This window comes from Ambystoma mexicanum, chromosome 2q (genome assembly GCF_040938575.1).
Source record: "Ambystoma mexicanum isolate Mex_15411 chromosome 2q, UKY_AmexF1_1, whole genome shotgun sequence".
In the NCBI taxonomy this organism is placed as follows: Eukaryota; Metazoa; Chordata; class Amphibia; order Caudata; family Ambystomatidae; genus Ambystoma; species Ambystoma mexicanum.
In genome coordinates, this window is record NC_090924.1 from 758,701,903 (window position 1) to 758,724,487 (window position 22,585).

Here is a 22,585-nt window from a genome sequence, read left to right on the forward strand (position 1 = left end):
AGAGAGATGGGAGTGAGAGAGAAGGGGGCAGTCCCTGTAAATAGCCTTGGTGAAACATATTGGGTATTATCTTATGGCGAATCTTTCCTCAGTCCAAGAGTAAGTAGGAGAATATTCAGAGATGAGTTGATCATAAATCCATTGTAGAAGATGATATTCATATCAAAGTCTGTTGTATAATCCCAGTTCCCCGTGAACAGCTGGTGATACTTGTGAGTAGACTATAGTCCTGGTGAACAGAGGTTAGTGGCTGGTGCAAGCTAAGGTTATGTTGGCAATGGATTCAAGGGAAATCCGATATAGGTGAGAGAGTGAAATTCCATTATTAAAAAACTCCATCCAACAGATTTTGTAGTACAGCAGATAGGTGAAATATTTGAAGAATTGTGTAATTGATGATATAAGCATGGAACTTGGGGCACATATACTACATATAGAAAGGTTTGGTTTTGGCTATGAGGCCATGCCAAATTTCCCCTCTAACAGTAATGACAGACATTCAAAATGGCGGCCTCAGAAAATTGTTAATCTTCTCTTTCGTATGTTATTTGATGTCATTACTTCCATATTAAATGTGATTTTCCTTGAATTTATGTTGTAGATATGTGTCCAAACATCCAATAGTTCATAAAAATGCATAAACAAAACAAGGGTGAAAAAAAAGAGCAGTGGATATTTTTATCATTTGTTTGTTCACAGATGATGGAGTTTCTATGACAATAAAGAAGAAGAAAAAGAAGATACATATGTGGAGAAAGTACATAAGCTGATAAACACCTTCAAGCCTGATACTTCTAGACACATCACAGAAACAGAGTGTGACAAGTGTTTCATCTACCAAGAAGACAAGCCTGATACTTCTAGACACATCACAGAAACAGAGTGTGACAAGTGTTTCATCTACCAAGAAGACAAGCCTGATACTTCTAGACACATCACAGAAACAGAGTGTGACAAGTGTTTCATCTACCAAGAAGACAAGCATGATACTTCTAGACACATCACAGAAACAGAGTGTGACAAGTGTTTCATCTACCAAGAAGACGATTTGGGGGTTCTTAGCTGTCCAGCAGATACTAAACGTGATACAAAGGCAGATGGTTATAATACAATATCCAATTTTCTAGTGGGGTTTAGTAGTGTTGGGTGTTTACTAAGGACAATTAATCTGTTGCGTCCGGATGACTGTGGAGGTATTGAGGCAACATTGGTACGACGTAAAGCTTGGTTTCCTGAATCATGTAGATTGTAGTTTAATAAAACTGCAAATAGCAGAGAAAAGGAAGGTATCATCAGTGAATAATGCTGAAAGTTCTAAGAAATTCATCCGTCAGAGTTTTCAAGAAAAAGTACCGAGAATGCAAAATCAATGTCTTTTTTGTGACATGCCTCGCCCAGCTGGAAGATCATTGTGTACAGCATCTACATTTGGCCTTGATGCTTACGTTCCTCATTGTGTCCTTAAACTAGAAAACAAACCCCTGCATGCTAAACTGAGTGCAGGCAATATTATTGCACAAGATGCCAAGTACTTTATTCATTGCCTTGTATTATTACAACGGAGCAAGAGACAAAAAATCAACACAAGAAACTAAGATGCACCAAATTAACCATGGTATTTCATTTGCAGAACTTATATCACACATTGAAGATGCTCGAATGGACAATGAAATTGCACCCATATTTAAACTTTTCGACCTATGAAATATGTACAGCATGAGGATAAAACAACTTGCCAGTGACCTTTCAGGATGCATACATTCCACAAAGCTGAAAAACAGTATACTTGCTTCCTTGCCTGATATGGAAGCACATAATCAAGGCCATCATTTGATGCTTGTATTCAATAATGATATTGGACTGACACTGAGCAAAGCATGTGAATACAATGCAGATAGTGACGCTGTTCATCTTGTTAATGCAGCAAGTATAGTGAGAAGAGACATCTTTAAAATGAAAAATCATTTCAACTGACCATTTGGAAGCAAGTGTCAGGAAGACTCTGTTCCAGCATCTCTGTTAGCATTGGTTGCTATGGTTACAAGTGACCCAAACATTAGAGCACTGTCAAGTCCTTCAACAATGTCACAACCAATCCAACTGGAAAAATCTGAGATAGTCTCATAGCCAAAGATTTTCTTTAGGGTGTGGTCTATAAGTGTGTCACAATTCATAGTTCTATCATCAAAGACACTATTGATTCGCCTATCTGCAATACTAATGTTAGCTGTGTGGGTTATGGATTGGGTAAGGCTTGATTTGACTAGCATGGTATTCCCACATATAGAGAGGCGGGAGAGCAAAGCAGAACATGGTTGTATGGGAATTCTTTTGCGTAGGCCCAACTCAATGTTTTAGGAGGGAAACATTGATCAAGGTCTTTTTGAGGAGTTTTATTTGGGGATAGAAAATGTACCAGGTACAATACAGAAGGTTTAGCCTTGGTGACAAAAAAGGGGATTCAACCCCTTCTGATTTGCACCAGATCTTGAATTTTGAGGGACTTAAGCTTTTGAAAAATGGTAGATATTAAGAAATCTGGATCAGTTAGGTAGGACAGTATATGTTTAATATCCAGCATGAATCAAATGTGTAGGTACAGCTGTGTGCAGACAATTTGTTGCTGATCAGCACCGCATACCTGGTCACTATGGCAATCTATGTCCACACACAGTGTTGCCTGGGTGTCAGGATTTAAGCTACCACATACGTTTTAATGGTGTGCATGGAACGCATTGGTCTGCATGGAACGGATTGGAGTGCATGGAACGGATTGGAGTGCATGGAATGGATTGGAGTGCATGGAACGGATTGGAGTGCATGGAACAGATTGGAGTGCATGGGATTGCGCAATTTACATGGAATGGTTTGGAGTGCATGGAACGTTTGAAAGAGCATGGAAAAGAACAGTTTTGAGTGCTTGAAACGGTCGTAATGCTTGGAACAGTCGGAGTACATGGAACGAATGGAATACATGGAACTATTGGAGTGGGCCCGATCTCAAACACCTAAGGTAAACCACCATATCACATCTCCACGCTTACTCTCTTCTTTACACCACCACTCAACTAGAACAAAGCGATACTATGACACCATTCGGGATAGCTGTTCTCATACCATCATCTGCCTCATACTCCCCATCACTCTAACTAAATACTGCTGGTTACGCACCCTCCAGCCTAGGTGTTCTCCTCATGCCAAACGCAGCCAGAATCGGTCTGGATAAAAACCTGCCAGAACAAACACATACTCTTGATCTCTCAACCACCACATCTACCGCTAAGAAGCAGCTATCACACAAATGCCACACCAGCTGCACACATATCCGGTGCTCACATGCACCTTTTGACTCTCTCTATTCTCTCTACTGACTTGAACTTCGGTTGCCGAGGGCGTTCAACCTACCAGGGCCTTGAGACCATACCAATGGTACATAAGGCGCTATATAAATGCAAAGTAATGCAATATAACATAACAAAACATAAGATGGTGATCTGCACCGAACTTCGCAGAAAGACCAGGTTGGTGCTATTGGCTGCAGCATAACTATCAATGCTGGAGCCAGGTTGCTTCTGCGGTTCCTGAATAAATAACTGGGTTTACCTAGAAACTTAATATAGCCAAGAAGAGTACCCCTAAATGTACCAGGAAGTTGCCTTAAACCAACAATGGCTTTGTGGTAATGAGATTTGGCAGGCAGCCTCCAATCAAATACTCCCTTGATTTCCCTCTAGCTAGCAAAGATAGCCTCATGTCATGTCCATTAAAACATCTTCTATATCACCAGCGCCACAACAAAACAGCAACATGGTATACAGCAAGGCACCCCAGAATAAAAAAATCCCCATTGGAAGGCAGAGATACTCAACCATGCCTATGGGGCATGGTTTGCAATAGTATGGCAATAGGATGTGCATATTGTAGGTATCATGGCCTGGAAGTAAATCACAGAGTAATCTGATGGCGCCTGAACTCTATCCATGGTGCTAAGCAGGCCCTGACAGTATAACATCTATATTATTCATTCTCAGTTAGTTTGTAAACAAATGTTAATATTACCAATCCCTCTGTGATTTGTGTAGCCTGTATTCTAAACACTAGTCCTTATAGTGTTCATATGTGAGCTTGCACAGTATCTGTTACCAAACAAAGTCCATGTCAGGCATTCCTTTTCCAAGCAGTTGGGCAGGACATACAGCTCTGTCTGTGCAAACCCCTTTTCCCACTAGATCTGCTCCACAAATCAGCACTGTCTTCTTGTCACAATATCCAGTGACCAATGGAACTCTGCCTCAGTCCAAATCAAGGCTGAGTCTGAAGCACAGTTGTTTTATTCCATACTCTTAGGAGGTAGAACTCTCTCAGGACATACGCAGATACAATAATGGCAGCCTCTTCCAGCAGCCACATGTTCAACCTCTAATTCTTTGTGGCATGGGCCTTGCGGTAAGGGGGCCGCTAGGCCTCTATGCACTTTAGCTGTTTGCCCCTGGAAGTTGGTGGCAATACGAAGCCAGAGTGTACTGGTGATCCTTGGACTGGTGGAGGAGGATAACATGAAATTGACCTTTGAAGAAGGAAGTAATTCAGTCCGGATCTTCAAACGCCCAATTAATGAAAGTGTTTGTATTTGCAGTTTGGATTGCCACTGTTTCTCCTTACATGACCCTTGCATGCCGCACATTTCTGGCAATAAGGAGAAGGCTTGGCATGTACATCTTATTTTGTTAACTCTGAAGACATCGAGCAGAGAGATCCTTGGATTGCAGTTCTCAGCCAGATGTGAATTCGTATCTCAGCAATGAGGCCTGGGCCATAAAATGCTTTATGGACCAAACAAAGTGATTTCATCTTAATTCTAGCCTCCATCAGTAGCAGGTAAAGTGATTTGGGGGCAGATGTGACAGGCTCATAGCGTTGTACAGAAGAAGCGAGACTGCAGCCACATTCTGAATGTGCTGTAGGTGCTGGACTAAATCTTGGGAGTGACAGGTAACTGCTATTTTATTAGTTCAGGTGTGAGGCCAGACAAGCTAGAATAGCCAGAACATGAAGTTGGTAGGACAGAAAAGGAAAAAGGCGATGCAGAAGATCTTTTTACTGCTGCTTATATGGGAACTTTTGGGAATTTTCTGTCCATGGAAATGCAGTTAAAACACATTTATTGGTGACGGACATGGTCCGACCTGTTTGGGGCAGATTCCTATTGGCAGGATACAGGTTTGGGTGTCCCACTGGGATAATACAGGTCTTTGTTGGGTACATTTTAAAACAATGAATTCGTATTCAATTATTAATAGCGGTCAGACAAGTTGAGCTCATCTGCATAAGTGTTGGCAAATGCACAACATAAATGAGCCAGGTATACGAGAGGAGTTGTAGAAACGTTAAACAGAGGTGATGACAGGGCTGAGCTCTGAGGTATTGCACAGATCAGAGGGAAATCCAGACACGGAAATGGAGGAAGCGACATTTGTTGAAGCCTGCTAGCCAAAATTATGTTACCCAACCAAGGGCTCTATCCCAAACTCCTAACTTGAAAAGTGGCAGAAGGAGTTTGGCATGATCAACGTTTAAAAACGCTAACAGAGCTAATAGGATTATGGTGAGATCTGTTTCCAACCAGAAATCATTCATTATGGGTGTGTTGCATGCATGGTTGGAAATCCAGCCTGATTGTCATCCAGCAGATGGTGATGTTCATCAAAGTGTTCCAGCTGCTGAGCCACTAGTTTCTTCAGGAGGGATTTGGGACTATACTTGGCCAGATCAGCAAGGGCAGGTACATGGACGTCATTTAGCGGTTGCCTGATGTGAAAACCTCTACCCGTGTCTTTCCCCATGCAATTGCGGACACTGCCTCTGCTACTCATAGCCTCAGTGGCGGTGCCAGCCGTAGAAGACTAGAGTTCCTTTTGCTTTCGTTTACATGCAGACTGCATGACTTCATGTAAATGCTGAATGCACCGCTTTCAACAATATCAGTTGTCTGCACCTGTCGCTATAACAAAAGGCGGATTGTTGGCTGAGCAAGAAACAGCCAAGGATAACATTAGTATGCTCCAGGTTTCATTGCGTGTTTAAATAAAGGGAACACATATTAAAATACAAAGCCTTTACCCAGAATTACAGCTCAGTAAATAATATATGCTAATCTGGCACATCAATTGTTCATCTGTACCAGTGCTAGTCTATTCAATGTGCATGTTCTTCATATCTGTTCCATGCTCAGTGAGCGGGAACGGTCGGGAGCGGTGTTCCACTACTTTTATTTTTTTCTGCTTACCATTTCTGTACTTTTTACGACCATATTCACCATTCTATTTATAGAATTTGTCCATTTATGTCCCTTTGCATGTGTAAAGTTATAATTGGGGCCTTGACTAGTCACTTAGACTATTGTAAAGACCTGGCTGGAACACCTTGTCACAAGTTGCACTATGCTTCCACCTCCCCTCTCCCCTGCAGAGACACAGTTCCACTGGCTGATCATTTCCCCATTGACACCTCAAGTGTTCACAGAGTTTCAACCTACAAGAAATGCTGTGGAGGTTAGATGTATTTGGCCAGAATACCTCCCCTTTGTGAACCAAATGAGAGAAACACTCCGAAGCTTTCACTGGAGAATCTGAAGGTCTGACTACTAAACACACGGTTTAGAGCACCCTGCTGGCTGTGGGTTGCGGCTGCTTGTGTTTTCCACTACAGTTTCTCAGCCACAAAGGGGCCTTACTATAGACTATACGGGCAGTGTAAAGGAAAGAAAACCATGCCAAACAATAATGGCAGCCTCCAAATTCAGCAAGCCCTAGCAGCACCACGCCATTATGAAAGGTAGACTCTTTGGGGAAGTCATGATGTCTAATGTGCATGTAATGCACATTCATGTAACTCTATGATGCATAGAACATACATTTTCACCCTGACATATAGAAATCAGCAGTGGGGCTGCACTCGATTCACATCCTCCTACTTCTAAGGTTTGTCTCCACCTGTTTGGGATTTTACATAGATCATGTATTGTGCAAAACAATTTAATAATCATTTTAAGAGATGACCTGGTAACAGTTTCGACACCCAATGAAACATGACAAAAAACCAAACTAAGAACAACGTGTGCTGTGGCTGTGTCCCTCGATACTCGGGTGAAATTGGGCTAGGCCCAGATCTTAGGCACCATCCGACGTGTGAGCAGCCATGATAGAGAAAAGCATATGTTATTTTTTAATTTTATTTGCCATAATGTGATTTTAGTTCCTTAGAACTTTCCACATATAACCCATATGAAAGCATATTGTTTTAAGGATTTGTTGGGAAATCTTCCCAAGTTCATTTTTCCTCTTGGAAATTCGAGGGCAGCGATGATAACTGGAAAGCTGTGAATAGCTAACAGCCGGACATTCTGGATAATTCAGTGAATTGGTCTCTCAGTGACCACCTCTAGAATATTCCTGCTTTAGAGCAATAGAGTACCAAGGGCCTCATTTCGGGTTTGGCAGAGTGGTAAAAGAAGTGGCAGTAATTCTGTTACCAACACTTTTTTTGCCAGTGGGAGAAGTACCACCATTTTTATCTCTCCACCAAATCCCGAGTTTGGCGTAGAAGAGGAGGATTTACCTCCATCATCACGCTGGAGGTAAATCCTCCACTGTAATGGCAGAAACCGTCGTAATTACTGTGTATGAATTAATGCTTATGGTAAATCCGCCAAAATCCCAGTGGCACCCACATACCCCAAAAATGGGGATTTAAACAACCTTACCATCACTTGGTAAACCCGCGGGACCCAGTGGCAATAATGGTAACCTATGTTGGCGGTATATCAGCTGATTTACCACCAGCACAGCACCAAATGCCTAAAAAGGCTCTAAATAGTTACCTGGTTATTGCACTCGCTCCTATATGTACACAGATCCATTTGGTGCCCCAGTGACATTATAACTCTATAGTTGGCTTATATGAACAAAACAGTCTGATATATTGAACTCAAAGCCACATATTTAATCCATTTCTACGCTTGTGTACAGGCGTGTTATACAAATGCCATATCATATCATATCATGTCAAATGTACGCAAGGGGAAATGGAAAATATCCTGCTCATTCCTGCATCCAGGGCACTCGTAGGTTCATTTGGAAGTGGCGGATACTTGCTCTACCGTGGCCCTGCATGAGGCTGGTGTGTAGGTAAGGCCTCGCAAGAAATGATAGAAGGACCTCGGTTGCAGTGTTTCTGGGAAATGTGGCACATGAAGGTTGGAGAACTTTAATTGGTACTCCTGTGGTCAGGTTTTCCGTGGCCGTTCAGTGTTTGGAGATATTGTTTAGGTGGCAGGTTGCGGTGCTCTTGTGTACGCCCCAAAGATATTCAGGGTTCTTTTAGCATTTCTCTGAGTAGTACATATTATTGCATTGGATCCTGAGAGGCAGGGAGACAGGGTGGGAGGAATCTAAAGTTTGGAGCCATGGGAGTTGCTGTCATGAAGAGAAAGAGGTTCTAGGCAGTGACCTAAGGATGGTCTGAGGCACATCTGTGGGGCTAGGGATTTGGCAATCCTTAGGGCATATAGGATTTGGTGGAAAGCAAACCTCATTGCTTTGGAAACTGGGTGAGAGTGCCTACTGTATGCTTTTTGCACAATACTGTGATGGTATGCTCCTGCACAATGCTGACTATTCAAAGATTTGCTGCACAATATCGGTTGAAAAGGGGTCCATCATAGATAATATTTGCTTATTTGGGAGGGGTGTCTGTTACGATATTTTATTATGGGAAATACTTCCATTTATTGCCAGATTTACTTCAATTTCATTCCGTGTGGCAGTGTTACTTCAGAATTCCGGTAGGTTGTGGAATAGTGAATGGTGGGAGTTCTACCACAAAATTGGCTGATCAGGAAAGATTCCTGCTTGATACTGCCATCCCTCCACCCCCACACTCAAAACTGGCAGATTGGGAGGAAGACTCCAAGCAAAGTGCTAAATTATTCTGGACAATATACGCTGTATTAATACATATTTTCTCAAATGTAAATAAGAGGTTAACATCATGGATATTTCAGTCTGTCTTCTTAAACTTGTGCACACCTTCCACTTAGAAAAAAACTTTAATTCTGTTAAGGTGCGATAATAGCTTTAATTTCAGTATAATTTAAATTATTGAAATTATCTCATGTTCTGCATTAGCAATCTGGTACATTAACTTCACACTACTTATGTCTATTAAAAGTGCTTACTTATATTGTGATTGCTCATTGCCTCCTACATCCGGTGACATCAGCTTTTGCAGTAAAATTCGTATGATGTTGATGAAGAGGATGAAATTTACCTGTAGAAATATGAATTAAAAACTGTAAACCAATGATAGGGTGCCTGAAAGGTAGAATACTGCAATTGAATTGTTGACATGTTCACAATGCTTGCCAATTATTATTTAAAATGGAGTGATTTTCCTATAATTTGTCACCTCTTGGAAGGCAGCGAGACCTGTGAATACAAGTGTTTCAGTCGCCCTGAAGCCTTCAAGACAAATCTTAGGTTTGTACAAAACATCTGCTTAAGCATGATCATCATGATCTCTTGGATGCTGTGATGTTGCAGGAACTGCAAGTGTAAACATACTTTTGCAATGGCATAAAAGATTGCCTGCAAAGATAAAGTTATGCAAAACTTGATTTTGAAAATGTCTGAGGTTGTCCGGCTTTGAGGAGAGCTCACGAACAATTTGCTTATCTTGGAAACAAGCCAACACTGAGCAGCATGGGTTCGATAACCGGTCCCATGCTACTAGGCTAGAGTCTGGCATGAAGTGGGATGTAAACAAACAGTTATATTCTTTTCATTACTGTTACTCCTGCACTCAGCACTGATGAACATTTTGGCTACATTCAGCTTACAGTGTGTTTTCACTCATTGGATGCTTCCTCTCAACATGATCTGTGTGTTGAACTCGGTATACCTGCATCCAGCATTATCACACACTGAATGTTTTCTCAGAGAGAGGCCACAGCTATTGATGCGCGCAGTTTGGATAATTGCAGAAATAAAATAAATTCTGCATTACGTGTACAATATTTAAATGGATATCCTACTACCAATTGATGTTGAACAAAGGACAAGGATATGGCATACATCATAAAATTGCCAGATCATTACCATATATACACTCTGAAGCCTCAACTTTCTGGCCCAATACATTCATAAGTGTTTCTAGTGCCCTCGTAGGTATTTATAGTACCAACATTTACCCACCGGTGCACATGCAAATGTTTAACCAAATCTTGGCTTCATCTAGCCGGAAGAACCCTAACACTATTTGAACATCATAGAACTCAAACAAAAAATTAGAGGTACATTTTGTACATCACTGAATCCTTTTCACATAGTCTACCTGTCAATAGTGCTGACTGTAAGCAGCCATTACATCATATCTTATGCATTAATTTATGCCAACTGAAGCATTAATACTTCCTAGCAAATATGGCCTGGTATAGATTTAATGTTGTTATGTGCAGCCTTCTAGAGGTGAACAGCCACCATCAACTTGTGTCCCAACGAGCCATCGCCTCTTAACGATGACAGACTTTGTGTTTGTTTCCGAATAGTAGTTTTTGTTAGGAGCACAACAGTATGATATAAAAGGCACATCAAAACGTAAATACTCAAGCCAACAATTGTTCACGTTTCCTGTTATTAGCACATGGAACTCCTTATTGACCTCTTCTCATCTAACCAGAATGCTCGGAATACATTCAATAACTACAGATATTGCAACTACTGCAAATTCATCAACATATCATAGGGGCGGAGACCATTTTATTTCAGTCCTATTCAAACTTGCAATAACCACGAAGGAGCAGAAAAAAAGGTTTTTGGAAAAAAGCGCTATCCTTCAGTAGTGAGTGCACATCAAAGATTTTCTAAATTTGGTCCTATCAAATCAAGCTCAGTCATTATAATATGTGCCACCAGACAGTATATGGCCATGCACTGAAATGACACGCAATGTCCTGTGCCGCCAGATATGTGGAGATCTCTTCCTGCTATCAAAGTGTTGATACACAGATGACAATGGTCAGAAGTCAAATATCTTTGCAAATAAATCTCAAAGCTAGAAATGTCATCCTATCAATGGCACTAATTTGTCGGTTTTTTTTTAGTTTCTTTTTTTTGTAGAAATTACAAAAACACTTTCAATAGATTGGATAAGGGTCCTGTGGTCCAGACGTGGAAATGACAACTGCTGATCTATCTCACTCGTCCAGAACTGGTGGGCCTCAGAAATCAGGCGGGCTTTTAGTTGTCTTGCAACCATTTGATGTTTAGTGCATCAACACAATAGGGGTGGCACAGAGCTCTCGCCTTGTTTTGATATATTACATTTTTTTTAAAGCATATTTCTTTTTAAAGGAGCAGAATTCAGAGTGCTGAGAGGGGTCTGTCCCTGAACGAGAGACCACTCACATTGTGCAGGCTTTGGGGACCCTCACGACATAACATCATGAGAATCTGGCGACGAGGACCCCAACTTAAACGAAACTTGCTATGGTTAAAGGTTTTGTGGTTTGTTTTCTTCAGCACAAGACTGTGTCGCTGCATGACACAACACAACTGATGACACGTTTGAGGCATTATTCACATGTACTCGGAAATCAACTTGAAAAAATGGATTGCTGTTCACTTTATTGATTTCCACCAAATCCAAATAAACAAGAACACAATTGTGGTGTGGGCTGTTGTCAACATAGCTCACGCCAGAGTTTGGCTTGCACAAAAAAACTCGACATTTGAGACATCTGCACCACACACAGAGGACACTTCAAAAGCCTTCTCCAGCACTTGATATTTTGGTGGGTGGCTACAGCAAAGGCACATGCCTGAATGATTTTGTCACACGTGGGTGAAAGGATGTTGCACTAGAAAACACATTCCATGAGACACTGGATATGCCCCACCAGATTTGCTTGAATGGTTTACTATGCTATATTATTCAATAGGTTTCATAGGTTTAAGTGGTGATTGGCGAGCCCCTGCCTGCACCTTACCCCCTTGTTGTACAGATCTCTGTTGCTTCACAGCTAGGTTTGTGCTCCATAAATCCTAGTACATACACATACAAAGATACATACATACATAAACAAGGCGATGTACCTACATTTATATCAAATAAGGAGGAGCTTAGGGAGCCCTGTATAATCTGGTTGACCAGCTCCCCTTTAAACTGACCTGTACTTGCACAGATGCACAACACTTGCAGAATCACAAATCACGTATCAATGTGACTTGCAGAATTAGCTACCTCCAGCGTATACCCTAGCGACCAAGCAAGTACTTTTACTCCGACTATTAGTCCATGCCATACACCGGCAGGTGAAGTGTATGGATTTCCTGCCCCTCACTTGCTAGTACCTTTAAGTCAGCTTCCTGGAGCTGACATAGATGGAGCAGGTACTTGGGTTCCAAGTAACATACAGGGTTGTAAGTGCAAACATAGCATGATGAACTGGGGAGAGATAGGACTGGGGCAGAGAACATGATGGTACAGATGGGTTCCAAAATGCACTGGCTTTTTAGGTCATGTCGATAGGAAACAATACGGTCATACATTACTGTGAACAGGAAGGACATTGGACATTTGATTGTCCAAATAGACCACAACTAACTGTTTTCATTATGGTATCCCATTACTCAATGCTAACACGCAGGTAATTCAACTATAAGCATTGGTGGCAAGAAATGAAACTAGTACAGACGTAGTAAACATTGCCCTACAAGCAGTAATACCTGTTCACCAAGAAGGTCTGTTTGTCGAATGCACGATTGAAGCGAAAATATATTTTGTTTAGTGGATAAGGGAGCAAATTCCTTAGCACTTCGATCTAATGATTTTACAAATCTGCATCTCTCTATTACTACTGTGAAATCTGCTGGTATTTCTAATAACCCTGTTTTACTTTCTGCTACTGTATCATTCTCTGTAACCTTTGGCCTGATATTAGACCAGTATGTGTTCTTATTAAGTAAGTCGATTCTTTCCCTTCAATATGCTGGGGTAATACTGAGCCCTTTAGTTTTAGTGTGGATCCTTCCAAACCTATCCCAAGGAAACCACAGTATCTCTACACCCTCAAGCAGAAAGAAGTATCATTGTTATCACTGAGTCACTGTTAAAACAAAATATAATTGTCCCACCTACTAGCCAATGCAATACACCAATTGTTCTAGTCAAGAAACTAACCATAACCGCCTACCATTGTGTTAGGACCTAGACACTGTGAATTCAGTGGTCTTACACACCTTCTCTTTGGTACCAAATTCTGCAACGATTCTCACTTGTATTCGTTTTACTAGTGTTTGCTTAACTGTTTTTTATTTATGTTCCGCTATCTTCCATATGCCATACATCCTGATTGCCAATGTTTGTTCACTTTTACCCATCACAGTGGTAACACTCACATGGACTATGCTTTCACAGGGGGAGACAGAAAGCCCCACACTCTTTTCTCAGATCTTGAAAAAGGACCTAGGGATGTGGTGTTCCCTGGTAAATATGTGCTTGTTTAAAATGTTGAGGTCGCATTAGCTGAAAAAGGGCATGTAGCATCCAATCAAAAATTGCAATAGTGTCAATGTAGAGTGCATAATTTATGATGTGATATTTCTGTTGGTGCATGTTACCTAACTGATTTATGAGTAGCAGTGGTCTTAAAAATAACAAAGCCTAACATGACCACACAAATTAGCTATTTCCTAGGTGCTGCGGGGTACTGTTGCCAGTGGATTCCGGGACATTCTGCAATGATAATGCACTTATAGGTAAAGACACATATGGATACACCGAACCACTCCAATGGTCCAGTGAAGCAGAATAGGCATTCACAGATGTTAAAAGATGGCTGTTTATACACATGCACTGAGCCTTCCAACTAGAGAAACCCATTAACTCTATTTTCCTATAAAAAATAGGGTTATACCTAAGCCGTAAACAAAAACAAGGTGAAAAGCCCTATCCAATACCCTTTTTTTGCACAGCGCTTGATTCATTTACAACTAGTTTACTTCGTTGTTTACGGTCTGTGGCTTCTACTGCCTTGGCAGTTCAGTCGTCTGACTACCTTGTGCTGGGATCACCTCGTTTTTTTTGCAGTGATTCCTGCTGTAACGGCCTTACTCTTCTTCTGGTCTCACAAAGTTTAAACGTATACTGTTAAATTCTGCCAATGTTACATTGACTTGTTGCACAGCTCATAATCCTTCTTCCATAATGACAGACCCAGAAGACGGTAAAGCGCACAGCTACATTACTGTGACCTCAGTCCTTGCAAGTCCCCAAAATTATCTTTTAGATGTAACTCTTCAAAATCATGACCTAATTTATTTTTCAGAAGGATCATGTTTGAGAGTTGAGCAAGGTAAGCAAACAGTTTTTACGTGATTTGTACAGTACAAGAGAACATTGAAGGTGTACATAATCCTGAACTTACCTCGGCTCGGGTTGCTGAGCTCAATGAAAGCCTGCACAATTTTTACAAGGGAAGTGCATCATTGTGTACAATAATTCTTGCTATAAATTCAGTGTTGGCTATGATAATGGGCACCTCTGTAGGCAGAGGGAATGTTTAACATTAGCTGCAACACCTATCAAGAATGTGTTGCTAATGCACCGTTAAATGCCCTGCTGATAATGCTTGTACTGGCAGTGGTGATGTGTACTGCCCATCAAACTTGTTAGAGACAATGTTACCCATGAAAATGCCCTTCATTGTGCTGTGGCTAGTGAAGCTGTCCTTTCCTGTCTGTCATTCCCAAGCTGTGAAAATGTTTTCCCTAAAATTAAGTGCTGCTACCTCCTTACTACCCTTGATAAACTCTCTAGGTTTCAGCATGATGCTTACGACACAAAAAATAATGCTTGGAACAAAGCAGATTGTCTGGTACTGATGTAGTATGGTATGCAGAAATGGTTTATTGGTAGTACCTCATTCGTTTTTGCACTATTTGGCCCTCTTGCACCACAGTATTGTGCATGTGGGCAAGGAGGAGATGGGGAGTGCAATTTTGTGAGATTGGTTTGCATCTGGTTTCCTACAGTGGCTGAACAACATTGCAGACAATTGTCTTGTGTGCTAGAAATACAATCTTGGCTAAGGTGGGAAAGGAGTTCAAGGGGTGCATGTGGAGCCCCTTTGTAAATATAAAAACTATTTTTGTCCCGATGCCTAGGGGCCTCAGGTCTGGAAGACATAGTGGTGACTGCTAGTATGATTTCCAATTGGGTTAGGCTTACACTGTATAAAAGCTGAAATACATGTTGTTGTCAAGACCTTGATCAGATAGTTTGTGCCATTACTTGGAGTGCCAATGACTAGCAATATTTTTTGAGTTACTGGTTTTAATGGATACATTGTTGAGAAACTCTTCAGTATTCTACAGATTCAGAAGACGCGCTGTGGCCCGTATCACCCACAATTATCAGGAGCAGTAGAGAGGCAAGATGAGGTCCTAAAGATTACAATTTCAAAAATATGTTCTGAAACTGGCCTGAAGGCTTGATATATTGCCACTTGCTTTAATCCACAGTGAGGCCTAATGGCGAGTAGCACGTTACGAACATTTTAATAAAAAAATATTATAATAATGAGCATGTGGAAGACCACAAATAAGAAAGCAGCTTTGAGCATTCCTGAGATTATCACTGTAACACCAATGTGTTTAACAGAATCACCTGGTGTCCTGCTGGCAAACGTTAATGCTCACCTGTTGGATGATGTTCTGCTACAGTATTTTGAGATTTTGATGAAAACTGTTCAGTGTATTTACTTGCTGGTTTGTGAAGCCTTGCAGGAAGAGCCTTAGATGCCTTTTCACAGCCTGGAGCTGGGTGAATACGTTTACATAAAACATAAGAATTGTAAGAGTTGCCTGTCCTCAGATGGTGTGTACCTTTTTACGTACTGCTTACCATGAACACTGCTGTTAAATGCTGAGATGTGCCAGTGTGGACCCATGCCAGTCACTGTAGGAAAACAGAGCTGCTAGGGATTGTTGGAAGTAGCTGTTGCTTTCTGGCCAGTGTGGCTTGACAATCGATGAATGAATGTCGCAAGGTCCTTTCCTCTCCCCTCGTTCACCAACATAGACGGTCGGAAGAGCAGAGCAACAGAGCCAGCAAGAGAGTGATAGAGTACGGTGGAGGCGCTGAGTTGGTGATGAACCGGCCCTTGCCAGGTCAGCAGCATGGTGTGTGGAAACCCTGGAGAGGTTTCTGGTGCCCAGTGTCCACCGTGGTCTTGGTTAAAGGAGTGGGTGCAAGAAGGACAGGCACACCAGCACTCCGGTATGTCGGATTCACTTGAAAAGACCTGCAAAAAACTTGCATATTATTCTTGATTTAGACACCTTGATTTTGCAGCAGGTAAGATGTGACATGTGTGGCAATATTTTCCACCCCTTTCCTGCATACTAATTACACTAAGTGGGTCAAATCACAGAGGCTGCAGCTGGCTTGCTGCTGGTTGGCTATTTGGCTGGTCTAATGACAGGAAACACTCCAGTGATTGTGTGCAAGTGCCTGCACAAGTGTCTGGCTGCTTTAGTGATGGCCGCTTGGTAAGACATCTATTAAAAGACTGTTAGAGTTGGGGGTCTCTCAAACTGATACAGCAACAGTCGCGAGTGATTGGCAGCCACATTATTCCTTTGAATTTTGCAAAAAGGCCCAATCCGAGAAAACTGAGCAGTACATTCAAAACACATCATCTTCTCAGTGGGGTCATGCTGGATGGCTTACGTGTCCCTGAGCTGGACAATGGGGATAGGCAGCAGTCGCTTAATCCCATGGAGGAAACTCAACTGTTTACCAAGGCTCGTATTGATTCCCCTCTTAATCTATCAAATGCACATGAAAAACTGGATATGCCTCATCATAGAGCTGGAGCCGATGATTTCCCCTCGCTGTATCCTTCCGGCCAAGTACAAAATCTGTGGATGGCTGGGCTTGAATTTAAGGTTACAGCAAAAAACATAAAAAACAAAACAAATTAATACTTCCATAGAAAGTGATGGAGCACGGGTGATGTAGATTTATTTGAGGATTATGTGCAGCTTACTTCATTAGTCCCTATGCAAACGTTGAATGGGGCAAATGTGACGTGTACAAACAACTTGTTCCCGGAGTATTTGCAGTCCTCCTACTCACCCCTCTACAGAGCTTCACGGTGATGTACTAGCATCCTTATTAAATGTCTTTGAACTTTTAAAGACAGAGGTACAAGTTCACTCTGGATTACTACTGTAACTGTCCCAAGAAAGAGGAACATCTGAATCAACAATGGTTGGTTTAAGGTCAGCAATTAATAATGACCTACTAAAAATAATAAAGGAAGTGAAGGAGCAAACAACAAAACAAGAGTTAAACAAGTTGGAATTTTGAAAAAACAACTGAAGGATCATTAAAGCAAATCGAAGATCTTATTAATGTAAAACAGGTGGAGGATCCAGCTACCCCATCAATTATCAACTACAAGCAAAGAGTTATGAGTATGCCTGTTGTCAGTGACCTGAATGACAGCTTTGATGATGCCCCACTGGCAGAATCTATGTTGGAAGGATTTAGAAGACTGTCAAATATGACCATGGAGGTGTTAGAGCAAGGAAAACACATAATTGATTTGACTGACCCAGAAATTATAAAAGCTATGAATGAAATCTCTTCAAAACAGCCTAGGTGTAACTGGTGAACGATCCACAAAAGGAAAAGAAAGTCAGCAAAAGAATCAGCGATCCAAATTTTGGAAAGCACTGAAGCCAACTCCAAAAACAAAAAGTGGAACAGAATAAAGAATACTGCTAATTCAATTTTGCAAGGGCTCTATATTTTCTAGGTAACTAGGTGGTTAAAGCCCCTTAAAAGACCCTAAAGCAAAAGAAGATTGCGTTGAAAGAAATGGCTCAACAAACTATTCCATCTAGTCCTCTGGACTCGGCTAAGGTCCAGGTTTTGAAGGAACCAGTGAATGATATTCAAATGGCATGTAAGACTACCATTGGCTCTCATATGAACGGGATGATGGAACTAAAGATGATGGAGCCCATTTTTCTTAGATGCAAAAAGTTTCAGCCTGGGCAATCCACCTTGTCCGAGTTTATAGTTATTTCCCCAGAGGTACAGGGGACCATAATTCCTGATAAGAATGACTCGCTTTGGACAACGATGGCCACAGATCTTATGGAGACTGGCAATGGAGTCAAAAAATGGTGCCCTACTTTGAACCATGGTGTTAAGACCCAATCACACATGGTGGTGAAATCCATACTACCAATTATGCGGGAGTCTGCCATAAAGACATATGATTACACCTTGGGAGGGACTACCCTAGAGGAAAACCGGTCGAGTCCAAGGATGATTAATCAACAAATGCTGAAGGACATCAATACATTATCTCTAAAAAGCACAATCCAATACCCTGTTTAAAAAAAAAGAGAACTGCTTTGCATGTCTTCCACCTTTTGCAATCCCAAGGATATGGATGTATCAATTTAAAAGAGGGAAGGAATTTAGGGCCCCAAATAGGACCACAATTCTGCTCGCCTTGAAGAAGATTCCAAACTTATACTTATTCTCGTTTGACGATATTGAGATTATACGCTTTCCATGTCCAAATTGCAAATACATAGCTGAGTTGGGTTTAAAGGAAAGAGTGGGTGCCGAAGCCCTACAGTCCACTGAAAAGGATTTGCGTAATTTGGGTCTGGACATTTCTTTGCAGGTGATTGTTGATCAGGAGCACACTTTAGTCCAATGAGATCCAGGTTCGGTCTACAATTTTTCCTCAAAAGCAGTTGCTTTTACTCCCACTACAACATCTGAGCGAAAGCCTATTGGCCAGGGAGGGACAAGAGCTTGATAGATTTGAAATACAACATGTGGGATTACTGGCAATAATAGCTTAGGTATGTGAGAAGTTGAGGGAAAGTGAATGTCTGCTTTAGTGAAGCAGAATTTAAGAATATTGGGTTGGATCACACAGGGCTCCAGTTCTTTTAAATTGAAATCAATGAAGAAAGAGATTTTCATAGATATGATCTCGCCCTATTCCCAGAAACCTGGTTGTTGGACCATTTAAATTTGGACAGTAGACCAATTGGCCACCAAAGGATCCTGTGGCCGTCCCAAAGGGGGTCTTATGATCTCAGTCTGTGCTTCGTTGTGCGCATCCATAGAAGTATTGCCAAGTAATACTCCAGGGTTACTGTCTATCATATTGACATTAAAGAGTTTCCCCGCCCCCATGCATTTAATTGTGATTAATATTTACTGGTTCCCGCCCTGTGTCAACCTAATAGTATTTCTGGAGTCCTTGGTGGAGTTGCAAACTAATGCAAATATTGTGCATGGTATGGCAAGGATGATCTTAAGTGGGGATCTTAATTACCATTGCATCTGTTTGCAGGGGAAGAAGGGGTGGGACTCTAGGAAAAAATCTTTATTGGATGGCAAAAATTGGCTAACCTTTTTTGACAATTGAAATTTAAAGATGGCCAACGGGAGTGTGAAAGGTGATATGCCTCCCGCATCTACACGGTCCTGTGGCTCTATTGCTTCAATTCGCGATTACTTGGTGTTATCTGAAGACTTGTTTAATTTTTGTTCATCATTCCAGTTTCTGGAGAAAGGCTGTAGTGACCATAACAGATTGGCAATGCTGCTAAGCCTTGAGCATAGTTACAAGTAGACATCTAATTACTCCAATCTGATAGTAACTAACCGTAAGAATCGGATAGTCAAGTTTAAGGGCAATGGCAACATGTTGAATGAGAGGTTAATAAGAATCACGAGAGAGAAATCAGATGACGAAATGGCTAGATTGTGCAACTCTTCAGGGTTTGTTCAAATTCTATGGGACCTGAACCTTTCAAAATCATTTAATGGATCTGGGTTGTCTGTCCGCAAACGTTTTGTGTGCGGGTGGACTGCCTGTAGTGTAACTGTTTGGGCCCCTGTTCTGACCATTCATTAAAATAAGGGGGCCAGGGCAATTTTTGGCCCCCGCCCCCAATGTTTAGGAAGCAGGAGACACCCCAGGAACCTCTGAGGCTGACACCCCTGCAACCCCCGCTCTTCATGTTCAGTATTTTCAGCTTCAAATTGATCACAAAAATTCGATCTAATGGTAGTGACCAAATTCGGTCACATCTACCATTGGTTCACATGTTTTTGATCAATTTACGTAATACCCATTTAACAGTGATATAAAGAAAACATTTAATCATGTATTTGATGAGGAAACATGGGCCAGGAAGAGAGCATTAAAAATGTCTAGTAGAAATGTAAAGTATTCAGCAACCAGTCATCTTGAACATAGATCCAAAGTTAAAGTGCTACGGACCAATTACAGAAACTGGTCGCGAGCACATAAGTATCTTTGCCATCAATAAAATGGGGAGAACATGCTTAATGCTCTATGTTTCAAAAATTCATGAAATTCCTGGAACTTGGTTAACAATTCAAGCTTGTTTCAGTGTGAATCGCAAAGTAACGTAATCTCAGATGATGTATGGTGTAATTATTTTGGGGCCATATACATAAGCGAACATCATCAGTGTGGGCAAAACAAAAAGTGAATCCAAGATGGCAAATGGATTTAAATAAGGAATTGATGATAAATCTTATTCGAAAATCCTCGTCTTCAAAAGCCCCAGGACCGAATGGTCTTACTAACACCATTCTAAAATCGAATAGTGAGCTATGGGCTTTGATTCTTACGGTTCTTTTTGAAGACATTTTGAAAACAACCACTATTCCTTCCTCATGGAAAACTGCGATCATTATTCCTATTCAGGAGAAGGGCGATTGGGCTGACCCGGCTAACTATCGCCCGATTGCTGTCTTAGATGTGGATGGGAAAATGTTTGCTGCCGTAGTCTTAAGACAATTAGAGGAGTGGATAAAAAAAGAGAACATTTTACCAAAGTCACAAACAGGCTTCCATACCGGTATTTCCACATCCCTTAATGGGCTACTGTTGTCAATCACCTCTCAGACATTGGTGGAGAAAAACAGGTGTATTTTGTATAGAGCTTGACTAGATCTTTCTCAGGCGTTTGACATAATCAACAGAAAGAGTCTTTGGGCTAAACTTATTTCGTGGGGCATTCCAAAAGGCCTATCCGCCATAATCAGAGCCCTTCATGAAGATTCTTCTATTCAAGTTCATCTAAATGCACAGGGCGATTTGTCAAGGGATTTGGGAACGGAAAGAGGCATGAGGCAGGGGTGCATTTTGGCCCCCTGCCTCTTCAACCTCTATTTGGTAGATCTGGACAAGGCTCTGGTGGTTCATTCCTTGGCTACTCCCAAAATGGGTAAGAAGTCCATTTGCTGGATAGCATATCCAGACAATGTTGTCCTTTTGGACTACTCTGCCATATCTCTGCAGCGTCTTTTGACTGGTTTTGGCCTTTATGCTGAGATGAACGACCTACTGGTCAATCCTGCCAAATCGAAAATCCTTGTTTTTAAGAGACCCAGGAAAAAAAAAAGCCTATCTTTAAATGGTCCATTCAGAAGCAGCTAATTCCAGTAGTTAGTGAACTGATCTATTTGGGTTTTAAGCTATGATCTGTTCGAACTCGTTGCTCCTTGGAATCACAGTTCTACCAAAAAATAATTGCCCTAATAGCTCAAATGAGGAATATCTACAGTTCCTTCTGCAAATTCTCTGTATGCCCTTTGATTAACTACTACAAAGCAAGGGTAATTCCTTCCCTGTTGCATGGTTTGGAAAGTACACCATACTTGCAAACAGTTAATTGAAGGCAATATCTGCAACCAGGTTGTGCACCTGCCACAGAGCTGTCCGGTGGTAAATTTGCAGTATGAGTTTGTACTGCAGTCCCTCAAGTCACATATGGTTTGGATGCTAACTACACTTTGTAGATCAATAAGGACGCCTCCTAAGGGATCTTTATATGAAGATATACGAGCTGAGTGGAATAGAGGTTCTGATCTGGTTTATTTGTCACTACGTGATTGTGTTGGCTCACTTTTGGAACAGTGTAATCATTCAATGCTTGAACTGATTGAAAATCCGGTGGGTGTCAAGCAGGACGTGTCTAGAATGGACTGGATTTTAACCATCATGCAAATGAGGGTCCTAAAGGTCCATGGATCTGTGTCATTTTTGGGTAAGCCAAGGGGCTTTCTAGCTAATTATGTGATCTGTTTCCCTAACCAAAGATTAAGAACAGAATTCTTGAGACTTTGTCTCAATTTGGTGAAAACCGGGGAGATCCAGTTTTATTTATGCATTTTATTTATTTGTAGTTATTTTGCATTTATTTCAGCACACAAAACCCTGATGCATTTAGGCACTAGTTTACAGTGCTTGTTGCAGTTCAGGAGCAAATACGTATTAGGATTACATCAATGGGATTACAGCATAGGTTGTTGGCAGCATACTCTGACACACCTCACCTCAAGTTGTAGGGGGCAACATCGGGCATGCATACATCATAAGGACAAGACAGGCTGGTAAAGCCTCACCTGATTTTACAGGGGGCTACATCATGTATACAAGATTCACAGA

General features: G+C 41.4%; 1 protein-coding gene across 1 annotated transcript in view; it reads right to left on the minus strand.

The window, feature by feature from the left end:
• VIPR2 (vasoactive intestinal peptide receptor 2) overlaps window positions 1-22,585 on the minus strand; it is a 1,176,106-nt gene that overhangs the window by 55,330 nt on the left and 1,098,191 nt on the right. The window contains exon 10 of the mRNA XM_069647991.1: window positions 9,236-9,327. Coding sequence (XP_069504092.1) covers window positions 9,236-9,327 — 92 coding nt within the window. The remainder of the gene's footprint in view (window positions 1-9,235; window positions 9,328-22,585) is intronic.